General features: G+C 40.2%; 1 protein-coding gene and 1 pseudogene across 1 annotated transcript; both read left to right on the top strand.

Moving 5' to 3' along the window:
- Positions 1 to 930: 930 nt before the first annotated feature.
- Positions 931 to 2,625, top strand: LOC137815951 (putative 2-oxoglutarate-dependent dioxygenase AOP1 pseudogene; annotated as a pseudogene).
- Positions 2,626 to 7,130: 4,505 nt separating this feature from the next.
- LOC150029614 (uncharacterized) lies at positions 7,131 to 9,127 on the top strand. The gene is made up of 3 exons (XM_090296585.1): positions 7,131 to 7,279; positions 7,370 to 7,688; positions 8,003 to 9,127. The coding sequence occupies exons 1-3, from the start codon at positions 7,131 to 7,133 to the stop codon at positions 9,125 to 9,127; spliced, it is 1,593 nt and encodes a 530-aa protein (XP_090152711.1).
- The last annotated feature ends 7,656 nt before the right edge of the window (positions 9,128 to 16,783 follow it).

The raw sequence follows: 16,783 nt of genomic DNA, 5'->3' as shown, positions 1-16,783 counted from the left end.
TAAATTTGATTAGATAATATAAGAAGAATATGTTAAAAACATTTAATTGATTTTTTGAAATAATTGACTATTTTCTTTTAACAGTAGAAATCAACAAATTTTAAACTGGTTCTTTTATCGAAATAACTTGTTGATTTCACATACCAGAAGAAACAAATCTTCTTGTCCTCTGAACCCCACCCAAAAAGAAATTTTCTTTGGATTTTGATAATAATGTTACAAATGGATTTTGGTGTTTTGAAGACAGAGAAGTAAAAAGAGGTAAGGCAGACAACACTAACTTGATCAAGCATACACGCTCTCTGCAAAGGAAAACACCATTCCTTTCCAATTAATAAGCCTTTTTCATATTTACTCTCACCTACCTCATATCGAACTTTAACTTAAAGATTAAAATATCTTTTAGAGGTACACCACCTACATCGACCAATGATGAAAGAAATCTTGACATCATCGGTCAGAACTAACAAAAACTCAAGAGATCAAGGAAGGACCAAGACCTTTGAGGCCTTTAGTAAGAACAAGTTCACTACAATTGTATTATCTTTTTCCTACTTTTATAAAAATCGTGTAGTTAAGCAAATGGTTTTATAAAAATACCATGTATTAAAAATAGTTTCATTCAGCGAACCATACCTATAAATTTAATATCATAACTTTATAATCAAACTGGTTTCGAAATTTTGACTCAATCTTGCTATCCATTAACTATATTAACTCTTCCTTTACCTAGTCAATTACGTTGATTAAAAAAGTTAATCATGACTACGGTCAAATAAATAAAGAAGTTAAAATTTTAGCCACTAAAAACAAACAAATATGTTATTACATTAAAAAACCACACAAAATTGGAAAAAATTATTCCCACCTTCGTTCCAAGCACAAATTGTTTTGAGCAAGAACAGTGATATTGTTCTCCATAGAGCATAGATGGGATCCCAAACACAGTCTCAACTTCATGTGGTGGACTTCACTGATGAAGCCATGAAGCCTGGCACCGATGCATGGCTCTCAGCCTGCACTCTTGTCAGGACTGCACTTGAAGACAATGGTTGTTTTCTTGCACGCTATCATAGAATTGGCAAAGATCTTTGTGATTCTGTTGTATCTTCAATGGAAGACTTGTTTAGTCTCCCAGTGGAAACAAAAGCACAAAATACTAGTGATAAACCTTTACATGGCTACATAGGACAAGTCTCGTCGCTTCCCTTGTATGAGTCTTTGGGCATTAATATCCTATGATCCTACAAGGGTGCCAAAAATTCGCCCACATAATGGGGTTGCAGGGGAATCATCGTTTCTGGTAGGTACCCTTTTCCCTTTACACACATATTTTATGTAAAACAAGGGGTCCACTATATATCCTCTGTGTGCTTCATCATACGTTTTTCCTATTAAAATGTGACATTTGATTAAAAGGGTAAACATTATTTGCTAATTTTTCTTGAAAAAATTACTTCACATATACACCAACTTTTAGTGTCTTTGAAGCAACAAAAATACAAAAAGAAATTACTTTACCAATGAACCACAAACCAATCGCTCTGAGGTCATTTTCAATTCAAAACTTTAAGATAACAACACTTTTTCATGCTAAATAACTGTTCTTTGTTTTTATGCTTGCCTCTTAAAAAAGAGTAGTAGCATCTTGGTAAAAAACATTAACAAATGAGAGAATATGATTTTTTCAACCAGATACTATTTTCTTCTAACTTTGTTTATGATATAATTCTGTACAAAATTGCTCATGGTAGAAGTTTCCTTTGTCCAAATATATATAGTGAAAGCATCAATAAGTATGCTAAGTTGTTGGGAGAATTAGACCATATGACAAAGAGAATGGTGTTTGAGAGCTATGGCGTGGAAATGCAAGGATGCGAGTGTATGATAGAATCAAGCGATTATCTGCTTCGATGCATGAAATATAGGACACCTGAGACGGATGAAAAGGATTTGGGAATGCCTTCTCACACAGACTTGACTATCGTATCCATAGTTCATCAGCTGAATAATCTGAATGGCTTGGAAATCAAACTTAAGGATGGAGAATGGATTGGGGTTGATGCCTCTTCCTCCTTGTTTCTGGTTGTAGTCGGTGACGCATTCCATGTGAGTACACACATATACATAAACCCTAGTTACGGATACCTATTACAGTACCATATAATATTGGACAATTATAATATATTCATCACATTCGTAATTGAATACCTTTCTCCTAGTAGTTATAAAATGAGGTAGAATATCCCATATATATTAACCCGCTTAATAATTCGTGTACATTAAATAGTTATTATTTTGTAAATAATTTGTACAAGGTCGTTTTGCATAATTAATTGAGCTTGGTGCATTATATTTTCATGGTAGGTGTGGAGTAATGGTAGAATACGACCATATGAACATAGAGTTACCATGAATGCAACGAAAACCAGATACTCTATGGGACTATTTTCTTTTAGTGGTAAGATTTTGCAGATACCGGCTGAGCTAGTGAATGAGCAACATCCCTTGCGTTATAAATCAATATTGGACAATTATGAATACATTCGTTTCTATGAGAAAGAGAAAAGCAAAGACCCTTATTCTCGAATCGAAGCCTACTGTGGAATCTCATCCCTATACTGATATCATCGAAGATTCAAGTATTTGTGCTTTTGTCTATGAATAAGTTGGATTGCATGCATTGATTGCTACCTTTATGTGTGTTCGTTATGACACTACTTCTTTTGTCTATAATTTGTGAAACAACTATTGTAAATGATGCATTAATATCTTCATCCATGTTTGGTGAAAAATATTACAAGGTTTAGGGCACATGTATGAAGAGATCGTATTGATAAATCTAATTCTCGTTTCTGGTTAAAAATTGAGTTTTATGATTGTTAGGCTGCGTAGAGTCTACCATGAGTGAAAACAATAGCAAAGAAAATCACAAGCGTTAGACGATAAAAAAGTAAAACAGAAATAAGAAATAATCATATAATTTTTTTTTAACGTAGTTCAAATGAATTACTAATGAACTTCAACTTATAAATACAGTTGCAATTGACACACGTGAATCGTGCCTATGCTAAGGAGGAAGACACGTGAACAATGTTCCTCATAAAAACACAAACTAGTCATCAGATTGTTCTAATAAACAGTCTAGGACTCAGTAAACACTAAGAGAAAAGACGATTTATTGAAACCATCTGTTGCATTGGGCAGTTTAAGACTAATTAAGTTTGCATGCAGGATTGGTGGTGGGAATCGTATTAAGTTTTCGGAAGATAAGTGGATTTGTAGTGAGGCTTTAAATGTAAGATTCCCAAGTACTCGATTAGTAAGGATAAAAGTGTTGTTGCGTCACAAGTTGGGGTTTGGGTCAATAACAAGTGGTCTTGGAAGGCGAAATGGAGGCGTGCCCTATTTGCGTGGGAAGTGGATGAAGAATCTCGCCTCTTGTCTTTGTTGGAGGACAAAGCTTTGTCAATAGGGGCTATGGATTAATGCTTTTGGAAGTCGGATGAAGATTTTGGTTTCACAGTTAGTTTGGCTTACAGATGTTTAAGTGATGTGATTCCACTAGCCATATAGAGAAAGGTTCTTGACCTTCTTAGGAATCACCTTGAGTTGGACATTATAGAGGCACTTTTCTTAGAGTTGGATCATTGTTCTAAGACAAGAACTCACCAAAAACTAGTACCAAATCCCAAACTCATTTGGATGAACCAATTGTAGTCAAATTGAACCGAACAAATGAGCAAGAAAAGCAAAGGAACAAGATGAATGGACAGAAATATAAAACTGCCGAACCAAAAACTCATAAAAACAGCAAGAACATCTAACCAAAACTCAAGAACACAAGCTAGCACAAACAATAGAAAGAGGAGAAAGGAAGGAGAGAAGAAATGCTCATGAAGATGGAAGGAGGATGGATGATCTCGCCACTAGAAGTGTGGAATGCTCCTAGATGAGAGTGATGCCGCCACTTGAGGACTCCATTGATCCATCAAGATAAGACTAGAGAAGAAGCCTCAAAGCTCTCCAAAGTTCACTCAAAATTTGAGTAGAGTTTTCTTAGATTAATTCCAATCTCCAATTTACAAAGAGAGCACCTCTATTTATAGCCTAAGGTGCTGAAATGTAAGCTACACAAATTCAAAAAACTCCCTCCCAAAAAGCTTCTAGAATTTGCGCCTAAAACAAAGCATGAGGAAGGTGTGATCCTTTCTCTCACTTTGGCACCTCCTTATTTACTCCTACACCTATCTACTAACACACCCCCCCTAAGACTCTTAACTAAAGACTAAAAGATGCTTTAACAATAGAGGTTTCTAATGTTTCCCTCTAAGCACCTTTCTAAACAATATTTATTTAAAACTTGGCCTTGCCCTTCATGGGATGGTCTTTGGGCTTTTGTGGGCTTTGGCCTTCTTGGGCTTGGGCTTGGGCTTGGGCTTTATCTTTTGCAAAGATTAACAAGAAAAACTTTAAATGTGAAGGTGAATGATCTTGTTCTTCATTATAAAAAGCCACCTTTAGTTGATTCTCATCATTAAGGATGTCTGATGTTGGCTCATATGGTTGTTTATATGTTTTTTTTGGAGCCTTAAGGTGTTACCATCATTAATGACTATTGCTTGGAGAGTCTTGGTTGATAGGTTACCAACACGTGTGGACTTGGAGAAAAAATGGATTATTTTGGAAAGCAGTATGATTGTTTTGGAAAGCAATTTATCTAGGTTGAACTTCATAGAAGATAAACATTTATTGGAGGTGCATGTGGATTGCTGTGGTTGGGGAAATTTGGAAAGGGTAGCCTCGTGTGTTTAGCTTTGGGACAAATACTACAATTATTATGAATGAAACCCGAGCCAATCATCCTCCCCGTAGCCAAGTCCTGCAAAAACGCAACCATGTGGAGTAAAAACGACACAACAATTTAGTGAACTGGTTATCTTACTAATGAACGTGAGATTTAAATTAAAAGAAGGAACACAAATAACATCTTTCAGAGTGATATTGTCATTGAATTTAATTGTGCCCGTAGATGAGATGGGTGCAGTTGAGCCTGTGGGCAGATTAACATTTGGAATAAATGATGATGAAGTGTGTGTGAAAAATTGTCAATCATATGCAAAATGATTGGTTGCTCCGCTATCCAAAATCCATGGTTTTGTAAAAGCAAAATTAATAGACGAGTTATGAGCAAGCAGACCTGCAGCGCTAACAAACATGTCACTTTTACTGTTATTGTTGAGCGAGTAAATAGCCTTTGCTAATTGCTGAATTTGCTCAGCGGTGAATCCTTGTACGAGGTTTCTATCAGACTCATTAATGGTGTCTTCTTTGTCAGACATGATATCTTATTTAGCGGATAAAAATGGATAGATTGTCAGAGCACCAAAATCGGTGCTCTGATACCATATAAGAAAATTGTATGTAGGAAGATGGTAAAAAGAAATAATAAGTTTTTATTCTCTTATGTGTATATTTACATATCTTCATGTATTGGAAATATATACTAGTGTAGGGAGACTTTCTCTCTCCAAATTACAATCTAATTAGGTAGGGATCCACTAATCATGGATTCTACCATTATTAAATTAATTGCATATAATTGGATACAATATCGTACAATATTGCATACAATGATTGCGTATAATTTGATAATTATTATTTTTTTAATAGAACTAAAAAAACTAGGCCAATAATGTTTTGCTCAGAGAAAATACAAGAAAATGCAAAGAAACTACTCGAGCCACCGAGAGAGTCACCGAATTCGCGAAATGTACTGTAATTCCCATTACAAAAAGCATTGCAGTTCTAGAAGAAAAATGTTCCACGTGAGAACAATCTGTTCACAAGAACAAAAAAAAAACTCACTAAGAATTAGCTACAAAAAGTGATTTAGGATTTGAGAATTGGGGAAAATGAAAATCATGTTTAGAAAAATAAATCTGGGAAAAACAAATACTAAATAGAACACGCCTAAAGCGATTTGTAATCCTCGCACTGAAGTTTCGAAGCAAAGAAAAGAACAATGAGAGAAGAACTGAGACACTAATTTCTTGTCTGAAAAATTGTACGCATTACTCAAATTTAAAACTAGTAATTAAACCTGAAACTAGTAATTTTCAGTTAACTATGCAATCAATAATATGAATTTTCCTCTTGAACAACTCACTTTTCAATTTCGCATGAGTGTTTAGGGTCTCACATGGTGTGAAGAAGGGGAGGATTTGGACAAAGGGTGGTTCGAAAGTGTCTTCTCTAGTGTTAGTCCATGGTCGTTTAGTAGTGGTGCAAGCAATAGATGTGTCTGGGTGAGGTGTTTTGGGGTGCCTCTACCTGTATGGAATAAGGATTGTTTTACGAAAGTGATCGAAGAACTGTCAAGGGAGGCAGAGGTGGTTGCTATAGACGAAGCTACCCTCACATGGGAGGTGCTAGAATTTGCCAGGGTGAAAATTAGAGTTTAGAACATTGGTAGTGTGAGATGGGCGAGAAGAATACAGATCAATGGCCATAAGTGTAGTGTTTTAGTTGAGGAGGAACCAATCGGTTGTCTTGGATGGGGATGTAAAGAAAATTTCTCTTGGGTTGCCTCCTCCGATAGCGTTTCTTCCTCAGAAACGTACGTTGAAGAGACTGCTTTCTCTGAAAGGAGTGGTGAGAAGCGTTCCCGTCAAAGTTGTGATAACGACTGACGGGCAACAGGTGAGGAGGGAGGAGGAGACAAGGACGGAGAAGGCGAACACCCATGGCTAAAGTCAACTTTGCTGTTTATGGAACCTGGAAAAGGTGGACAGGGGAAAGGCAGGTTATCCGCTCCGTTTGGTGCTAGACAGGGACATAAGGGACAAGATGGTAGTCTGTCTGTCATATCCCCTGATATGGTCTGTGGAGGTGCTGTTTCTAGTAACCTTTTTCTGCACGAGGCGACCAAAACAGTTATAGAGGTAGAGTGTCTTATAAACCAAGTTACGCCATCCAAGGCAATGGGCTAGGTGAATAACGTCGAGGCCCATTCTAGCACGGGTGGACCTTTTGCTCTAGCCCAGCGGAAAGAAGCATGCGTAGGGTGTTTTGACTTATATGTGCAAGAAGTCACTGGGCCGAGGGGTGCAGGTAGTAACGAAGTAGATATGAGTGGAATGGAGGCCTGTGCAGCTATGTTGAAGAGTGTGAGGAATGAAGGCGAAATAGCTCCCCCAGTTAATAGCCATGGTGGAACCCATTTGTCTAGCAGTGGCTTGATACCTAAGAAGATGGTGTGCGTGGACCAGCATCTTCGGTGCACAGGCTAAACATCTGCTGACGACGGCAATGAAGGGGGGGAGTCTCCTCTGTTCTGCGACGTGGATGGGACTAGGGTGAAAAGCAGGTTGAATTCCCCGCCGCGTAGACGCAAAAAGAAAGGGTTGGTGGAATTGGGGGACTCGTGCCCACAACTAAGGAGATCGGCAAGATTAAGTGCGAAACACCCCCAAGGTGGGTCGGTGCCGCTAATCCGTGCAGGTTCCTCTCCTATCTCAATCTCAGACACGACCATTAGAAATTGCAATATTCGGTTGTGCGATCCTGTTGATGAGGAGGAACCTGATAGGCTGTGGGTGGCTGGAAAGAAAGCTGGTTTAATCTGTAGGGGGGAAGAGAAAGAGGTTGTCGTGGAATTTGGGCGTATGGAAGTACGTTATTCTGAGGTATCGGTGTGTTCTAAGTTGGGAGGTAAGAATGTTTCCTTATGATTGTTGTCAACTTGAATATTAGCAGCATGGGGGGACCATCAAATCTCGGTACCTAAGTCACGTTATAGCAAGTGAAGGGGCAGACTTTTTGTGCCTACAAAAGACAAAGTGAAAGGTTCTTACGGAGGCAAAATTCTTCTCAGTATGGGGAAACAATAGAGTTGGATGACTGCATAATGAAGGGGAAAACGGGTGCAGAAGCTTGCTTTCTATGTGGAACGAAGACGCGTTTCTTTACAGTAGTCATGTGATGGGGAAATGATTCATAGCTATCTTCCCACTACCAAGGAAGAATAGCCAGAGCCTGGATTGATTTGGTTTATGTTAGCTATGTTATGGTAAATGTTTATGCAACCTGCTCTTTGAATGATAAAAAGATCCTTTGGGAGGAACTATCTAATATCAATTTGGCATCACAAGAGAAGGTATGGTGTTTTTGTGGTGATTTCAATGCAGTTAGAAGTTGTACTGAAAGGAAGGGTACTAGGATGGGTGTCGACCATTCCAGTGAGATCGTTGGATTCAATAGCTTCATTGATGCCAACCTTCTACTGGATTTTCCTATTATGGGTAAGAAGTATACGTGGTTTAAGTCTAATGGGTTGGCAAAAAGTAGAATTGACAGAGTGTTAGTCTCGGAGGACTGGTTGGTTAGATGGCCCATGAGTAAACAATATGTGAAGCGAAGGGAAGTCTCTGACCATTGTGCAATTGTGGTGAAGTCATTTGAGAAGGACTGGGGTCCTAAACCGTTCCGTTCTGTCGATGCTTGGTTCTTGGAGAGGGGTTTCCATGAGATGCTGAAGGAAAAATGGTTATCCTACCCCGCTGAGGGGAATGCTTTTGTGAACTTCAAGGAGAAGCTGAAGAAGCTGAAGGGAGATCTCAAAATCTGGAATAGGGAAGTGTTTGGCAACATCCAAACTCAAAAAAGTTTGATTTTGCAGGAAATAGAGGATATGGATTGCAAAGATTGTCTGGACGGACTGAGGGAAGATGGTAGGTTGAAAAGGGGTGAACTGGTGAGTCGGTTGATAATTGATAAGAAGCTAGAGTCCTTTTTTTGTCAGAAGGCTCGAGCTAGTTGGTTCAAAAACGGGGACTCTTGTACAAAATTCTACCACTCGTCTTTGAGATGGAGAAGGCTTAGAAATGAAGTAAAGCGGGTGGAGGTAGGGGGCCAGTGGGTTGAGGAACCTAGTACGGTCCGCCTTGAAGCGAAGAAGCTCTTTGATAGCAGGTTTAAGGCCACAAAAGATCTCGGTGTAAGACTTGATAAGGTCGATTTTAAGTCCCTTTCAAATGAGGACAACTTGAGTCTGATTAAGGCCTTCTCAGTGGAAGAAATAAGGGATGCTGTGTGGCTTTGTGATGGGTCAAAGAGCCCGGACTAGATGGGTTCAACTTGATTTTTGTTAAGGAGAGCTGGGAGGTCTTTAAAGATTCGATAGCAGAGGCGATGGCTCTCTTTCATGAGTCGGGGTGCATCCCTAAGGGTTGTAATGCTTCTTTTGTTGCACTTGTTCCAAAAGTTAGGGACCCTGCTAAGCTCGAGCAATATAGACCTATCTCCCTAGTGGATGTAATGTACAAAGTTATCTCCAAGGTGCTGGTAGAGAGGATTAAGAAAGTGTTACCTACTGTTATTGATGAGTGTCAATCAGCTTTCCTCAAGGACAGAGGCATTCTCGATAGTGTCCTAACGGCCAATGAGGTGATTGAGGATCTTAGGAGGCGCCAGATGAGTGGGCTGTGTTTTAAAGTGGATTTTGAAAATGCTTATGATTCAGTCAGCTGGGACTTCCTTTATGACATGTTACAAAGATTGGGATTCCATAGTAGATGGATCATGTGGATTAAAGGATATCTGGCCAATGCATCTGGTTCGTACTGGTTAATGGAAGCCCCACGGAGGAATTCTACTCGTCAAGGGGATTAAGGCAGGGAGACCCCCTTGCCCCTTTTCTCTTTCTTGTGGTAGCTGAAGGTCTTGCAGGCAAGCTATGAAGGCCAATCTTTACGCAGGTCTCTATATCGGTAGAAGTGAGGTAGATCTCTGTATGCTACAGTTTGTTGATGACACGCTGTTCTTATGCCAGGATGCATTTTCCAATGTGTTTACCCTAAAAGCGATCCTCCGGGGGTTTGAGGTAGCATCTGGCCTGAAGATCAATTTCCATAAGTCTAAGCTAGCTGGCATAAACGTCTGTAAAAGCAATATGGATTGCTATACGAAGACCCTGAATTGTTCACAGATGGAGGTTCCTTTTATCTACCTGGGTCTTGAAGTGGGGGGTAATCCGAGGAAGAAGAAGTTTTGGGAGCCAGTTCTGAGAAAGCTAAAATCTAGGCTTAGTGTATGGAGCATACCATTTGGATGGAGCATACCATTTGCATCTGGTGCAAAGGCTAGTGCAGTTTGTGCAGCATCCTGCGGCAATGAGCTGCTGGTAGTGTTACTAGTTTTTGATAATGGTTGTTTCCAAGGAGATGATACAACATCGTATGTTATGATGACTAGGGGAATTTAACAACTCCTATGAAGCCCAACTATACCAGAAGCATACAAGTAGATGCAAGTGCAACCTATCTTTTTGTTTGCTGAATTTTAGTAAGAAGAATATGGTCATGTTGGCAGGTATGGCAGCAGTTTATGAAGTCTAAATTGTGTAAGTATACAGGTGATTAATGGCCAAAGGAACAGTTAGGAAAGAGAGATGCAGATTCGCTAGAATATGTGGCATAAATTACTGGAACAAAAAGATAAAATGCTGGAACAAAAAGGCAGTGTATGTGGGGACTCATGTAGACCAAGGTTTTTTGAAAGGTGTTTTGGGCAAGCTGCTGTTTATTATGTAGCTTTATGCCACTTTGTAATCTTCTTTTTATACTTGTTGTTAGTTTTTGTATAAGGGTTGGGATACCCCTGAAGTATCCCCTTAATTTTCTTAATTCTTTGCTGAAAAAAAAAAGTGTATGGAAAGGGAGATTCATGTCTATGGCAGGAAGGCTATGCTTTTATTAAATTTGTCTTGTCTACTATTCCGCTTTACTATCTGTCTCTGTTCAAAGCTCCGGAGGTGGTCTGTAAGAGTATTATCAGTATACAGAGGAGATTCTTGTGGGAATGGGGCAAGGAGAATAGGTCTGTCGCCTGGATAAACTGGAAAGACATATGCAAGCTGAAAGGGGAATGAGGGTTGGGCATCAGAGACATTAGAAAGTTTAACCATGCGTTGCTGGCTAAATGGAAATGGAGGTGTATTTCTGATGATAAAGGTAGATGGAGGGAAGTGCTGGATTCTAAGTACGACCTGGACCCAAGAAGTGCCCACGTCCCCGTGAAATATCATTCCTGGTGGTGGAGAGACTTGATGAAGGTGTGTAGAGAAGGAGGAGGAGATGGGTGGTTCTAGGAACAAGTTGGATGGAAAGTAGGAAGTGGGGATAAAGTAAGGTTCTGGGAGGATGTGTGGGCTGGTAACTCGAACTTGAAAACCTTGTTACCAAGATTATTCTCTGTCTCGTTGAATCAAGGCCACAAAGTGGAAGAGGTAGGTGCGTGGGATGACTTGATATGGAGGTGGTCATTAACTTGGAAGAGAAGCAGATTTGATTGGGAATCGCTTTTGGAATCTGAGCTTGTTAATCTAATCTCCAGGGTTAGTTTCAGGAAGGATGTGGAGGATACCCAGGTATGGAAAAGTGATGAATCTGGTTGCTTCTCGGTAAAATCAGCATATGAGTTCTTAGCTAAGTCTGAAGTGGGCTCTCAAAAAGAGGTGTTTAGTATCCTTTGGAAGGCGAAGACTTTCCCTAATGTGATGCTTACGACTTAGAGGGCATTTCTGGGGAGACTCCCAACAAGGTTGGGATTGAGTAGGAGAGGGATTGTGTTGAACACCACAGTGTGTGCTCTTTGTTTGGTAGAGGAGGAGTCCTGTCAACATCTCTTTGTGGAATGTAAATGTGCACGTAGGGTATGGAATATGTGCTTTAAATGGATCGGTATTTTGTTTGTCCAACATAATAACATTGCGGCCCACTTGGAAGGTTTCTCTCTGACTAACGACAGTAAAAAAACAAAATATGGTATGAAGAGGGGTGTGGACAGCTATAGTACGGAGTCTGTGGGAGCATAGAAATGTCGTGGTGTTCAATGAAGCTGTAGTGGACGAAGAAGAGGTGTTTTATAAGGCCCAACTTAAATCATGGTTGTGGTATAAGGGACATAATTTCTGTAAATAAAAACCATCAAGCTAAAACCAACACTTGCTTCTTCTTTGGTTGCTTCTGGAATAGCTGTAAGAGAGATAGTTAGACCATAGTTTGAGAGCAAATACAGCATCTGCCTCTCCTACCAGACCTGCACCAGCATAAACATCACCCAAAAATTGATATGGCTTCATAGGAATTGAAAAATTCCCCTCCAGAGGTTTAAGCACGTCCAGCATCCGGTGCCAGACTTCTTCGTCAGTCCTGAACCTCCCAGGAAAGCACTACTGATGCAGGATATTGGATTCAATACCCAATCTAATTGGTCTTCAAGAGTTGTTACCATGTCTGCCATCATCAACACTAGCAACAAAGTTTTAAAAAGAACTTTATATGAAAGTTGTGCAACACATCCTGCAGCTGATTGTGTAACAACGGGCACTTCTTTTCCTTCCCCTGCCCTTCACTCTGCTTCATGTACTCAAAAAATGATAGCTGGAAATTCCCAAGAGAAAAGACCAAAAACCTGTATCACATTCATGAACCATCCCTGCATAACCAACTCAGATGCCAAACAACCGGCCCACACAACACACAAGCATCCTTTGAGGTTCAAGCATATGGTTTGGGGAGTACAAAGAGCACATCCTGCTCACCTAAACACCATAAGAGGACGGCCCCTGTTAACTAGGTACATTGATCCCTCCTACTTCACAAGAGACCCTTTCACCTACAGCTTTTGATACACCACGTAGGGTTTAAGTTCCAATCAGAAAAGGAGAAGAAAGAGTTTTTGTCCCTATGTTTCAACCAGAGTCACGCTCTAAGTTGAGTCATATGGAAAATTTCCTCCGCATTAGATACTTCTTGCTTAAAAATAACCGTATTCCTTTGCTAAATACCCCTCACTATTGCTGCCCACATACCTTTCCACACCTGTTTTTGATTGGAATTCAGATGAGCCAAGTCAAAACTTTCAAAGTGAACCTTCAGATTCTTATGTTGAACTCCCAGAATGCCTATCCACCTAAAGCAAAGAGACCAGACCCGCTGAGCGATGGCACACTCAAAGAACAAGTGTTGAGATGTCTCCTTTAAAGTCCTGCACATCTCACACCCAACATGTGACACTAACACTCCTCTCCTACTAAGGCCACTACGTGTTGGCATCTTGAACAATGACACCTGACCGAGTAAAAGCATATAGAGAAGGAAGTCCCACCTGACCGAGTCATAAGCCTTTTCATAGTCCACTTTTAAACACAATCCTCTCCTCTCATTCCTCCTTAGCTCCTCAACAACCTCATTGGCCACCAAGACACTATCTAGCATCCCTCTATCCTTTAAAAAAGCCGACTGATTATCATCAATAACCATCGGTAGAACCTCCTTGATCCGATTCAACAACACCTTGGTTATAATTTTATAGAGGGAACCCACAAGGTAGATGGGTTTGTACTGGTCAAGAGATAAGGGGTCTTTTACTTTAGGTACTAATGCTATGAATGACGCGTTACAACCCTTCGGAATGCAGCCTAATTCCTGAAACGACTTCACAGCTTCCACAACTTCCTCTTTAAGAACCACCCAGTTTTCCTTGATGAAGTTGAAATTAAACCCATCTGGACCAGGGCTTTTTGAACCTTCACATTGCCATACTGCTTCCTTTATTTCCTCATATGTGAAATTAGCAATCAAACTTACACTAGTCTCCTGAGCCAATTTCTTGAACTCCACTCCTTCAAGCCTAACCCCAAAATCTTGTGTCGTCTAGAATCTATCTTGAAACACCTTTTTGGCCTCCCTACGGACTGCTTCAGGATCCTCACACCACACATTATTTACCTCCACTCCTTTCACTTCATTCCTGAGACGTTTCCACCTGATCACAAAGTTATAATACTTTGAATTAGAATCACCGAACTTGAGCCATTTAATTCTTGCTTTATGCCTACAGAGGGATTCCATCTTGGAATCAATAAGCCTCAACTGGCTCAGGAGCTCCAACCTTCTCAGCTTCTCATTTTCACCTAAAGAGATGATGTCATCTTGGTTGTCAAAAGCCTCGATCTCCTTCACGATCCTCTTCTTGCTAAAGTCCATACAACCAAAGACGTCTCGGTTCCATATCTTTAAGTCCGCCTTAAGGAGCTTCAATTTATCTTTAAACCTGGTTATGTTGTTTCCTTGAACACTGTATGACCTCCATTTAACACCCACCATCTCCTTAAACCCAGGCTCCATCAACCAAGTATCAATGGATCTGAATGGTTTCGGTCCCCAATCTCTAACTAAAGATTTTACCACTATGGCACAATGATCTGAAACCACTCTTGGTTGAACATGTTGCTTACTCCCAGGCCAATTTTGGATCCACAACATTAAAGTCTCCACAGAAACACCAAGCCAAGTTCTGGTGGGCACTCCTGATATTCGACACCTCCTACCATAAAGACTCCTTTTCAGGGAGATTGCAAGAAGCGTAGATATTTATCACTGCACAATGACACTTCGATACTATATGTTGCCCAAAGATAGTTATGTAACCTCTTCCCACCACATGCCTCTCGTAATCAAACGCATCTTTATGCCATATGGATAACGTGCTCCCTGCTCCACTTTCACCTTCATTAAGAATCCATCCAACCTTATTATCTCCCCATAAAGAGAAGCATCTAGAATCTGTAATGGTAAATGCTTTGACCTCTTGGAGACATAATAATTGCTCTCCCTCCTTAGCAATAATGTTCCTAATGTAACTAGCTTTAGTCCACCCTCTCAACCCTCTTATATTAAGATTGACAATAATGATAATGACTTGTCTTAGGCACCCTCCTTTGACCTCTTCCTTGTCTCCTTATCTTTATCTTCCATCCTTCTGAATTCCTCTATTATGCCCTCCTCATTTCCGGGCCATGACGTCCCTAAACATTTACCCACCTCCCATATATTAGATGGGTCATCTTAATTACCCTATTTCCTCCGTCTACCCTTGCATAAAAGAATGTCACCTTAAGAAGCATCATTTGAATTAAAACTGAACCTGGACGACAAACTGTTCCTATAATGTAAGGCTTTTACTCCCCCTTTATATCTCCACCGTGGCCTTGCTTTCCCCTTTCTCCCACACCTCCCGTAGTCTACAAACCTGCACAGGGGTGTTGAGATTATCCGACATCAATCCCCTCTGGATTCCACATTGCTCGAGCACTTACTGCACCATAAGGAACTCAAAACACTAGTCCAGAGGGGCAGTACCTTGCTTATCCATGAATTGCTTGTGGGGCCATCAACTAATATTCCCCAGCTAGATAAACGTTGTGACCACATAGATACACTAACATGAGTGAACATAATCCAGCTCACATTGTGTCACCCTGGACCCGCATAGGCTTATTCTCTAACCCTACACTACGATGATATACATCAAAAGATTCATTCCTCACCCATTACTTATAACTCTTAAAACAAATAAGAGGATTCATATACCGGTCCGAAAAAGAGTAAAGGAGGGATTTTAGCCTATGTTTCATCCAAAGTCAGATTTTAAGTTGTACCATATAAAATATTTCTTCCGAGTCAGCTACCGCCTGCTTATAAACAACACGGTTTCTTTGATCCAAAATACTCCTCACAACAGCCGCCCATAAGCCTTTTCAAATCAGGTTTTGTTTGGAACTCACCTGTAATAAATGAAAATTCTCAAAGTGACACTTCACATCCTAATGTTGGATAAACAAAATGCCAATCCATCTGTAACAGAGAGACTAGACTTGTTGAGCAATAACACATTCAACAAACAGATGTTGAGATGATTCACCCGCATTTTGGCATATAGCACAAGTATATGAATTCAACAACACTCCTCTCCTAATTAAGCACATTCTTGTTGGAATTATGTCCAACAAAACCCTCCAAGTAGTAACCATAACTTTGGGTAGTGCTTTAATTTTCCTAAGTTGCTTACAACATTCAGTCTCTGTCGCCGGGATGTGCTTAGCTAGACACTCATAAGCTGATTTTACAGAGAACGAACATGATACATCATGTTCCCACACTTGTACGTCCTTTGCCTCCCTAAGCAAGATGATCCGAGAAAGGCACCTCTGTAGATCTTCTTGGTTGTGTTCCCACTCAAACATATTTCACCTTCACCTTAACCTCCAATGCATACTACTTCTGACCACCCCCTTTTTCCCCTTATCTAGAGATAAGGAGTACAACCACGGAAACATAGTTTTAAAGTTATAGTTGCCAGCCCTGTTATCTTCCCAGAAACTAGCTTTGTCCCCAGCTCCCATTTTCCAACCTATTGCTTCTCAAACCCATCTTGTTCCTTCTCCCTCACCATTTACTTTGATTAAGTCTCTCCACCACCAAGACTGACGTTTCAAAGGTAGTTGGTTACTCCCAGATTCCCTTCCGTATTTAGATACCAGTATCTCTTTCCAGCTCCCTCTTTCTTCAATCAAGAACCGCCATTTCCATTTGGCCAGTAGAACAACATTAAATAATCTGATATCTTTAACTCCCAGTCTTCCCTCTTCCTTAGGATGGCATACTTTCTCCCAGCTCACCCATGAAATGGGCTTGGTATCCTTCCCCTAACCCAGAGAATTTTCCTTTGCATACTAATGATGTTTTTACACACCGATTCCAGGGCTTTAAAGAAGGACTAGAAGAGGTGAACCGCAGTGAAAACCGACTTTATTAGAAAAATTCTTCCTGCCAAAGACAAAAATCTCCCCTTTTAAGAATTGAGTCTATTACTGATTTTATTCACAATGGGCTTCCAGAAATGTTTCTTCCTAGGATTACCTCCTACTTCCATCCCC

This window comes from Phaseolus vulgaris, chromosome 1, assembly GCF_051622355.1.
Source record: "Phaseolus vulgaris cultivar YP4 chromosome 1, ASM5162235v1, whole genome shotgun sequence".
Taxonomy (NCBI): Eukaryota; Viridiplantae; Streptophyta; class Magnoliopsida; order Fabales; family Fabaceae; genus Phaseolus; species Phaseolus vulgaris.
Note: the sequence above shows the minus strand (reverse complement) of the source record. Positions and strands in the feature narration are given on the sequence as shown.

Excerpts from the sequence above, each read along its gene's own strand:
- LOC150029614 (XM_090296585.1), top strand. The coding sequence starts at position 7,131 with ATGAGTGGAATGGAGGCCTGTGCAGCTATGTTGAAGAGTGTGAGGAAT. Across the intron at positions 7,280-7,369 it reads TGCGTGGACCAGCATCTTCG|GTTGAATTCCCCGCCGCGTA; the intron begins GTGCACAGGCTA and ends GGTGAAAAGCAG. Across the intron at positions 7,689-8,002 it reads TGGAAGTACGTTATTCTGAG|CTATCTTCCCACTACCAAGG; the intron begins GTATCGGTGTGT and ends AATGATTCATAG.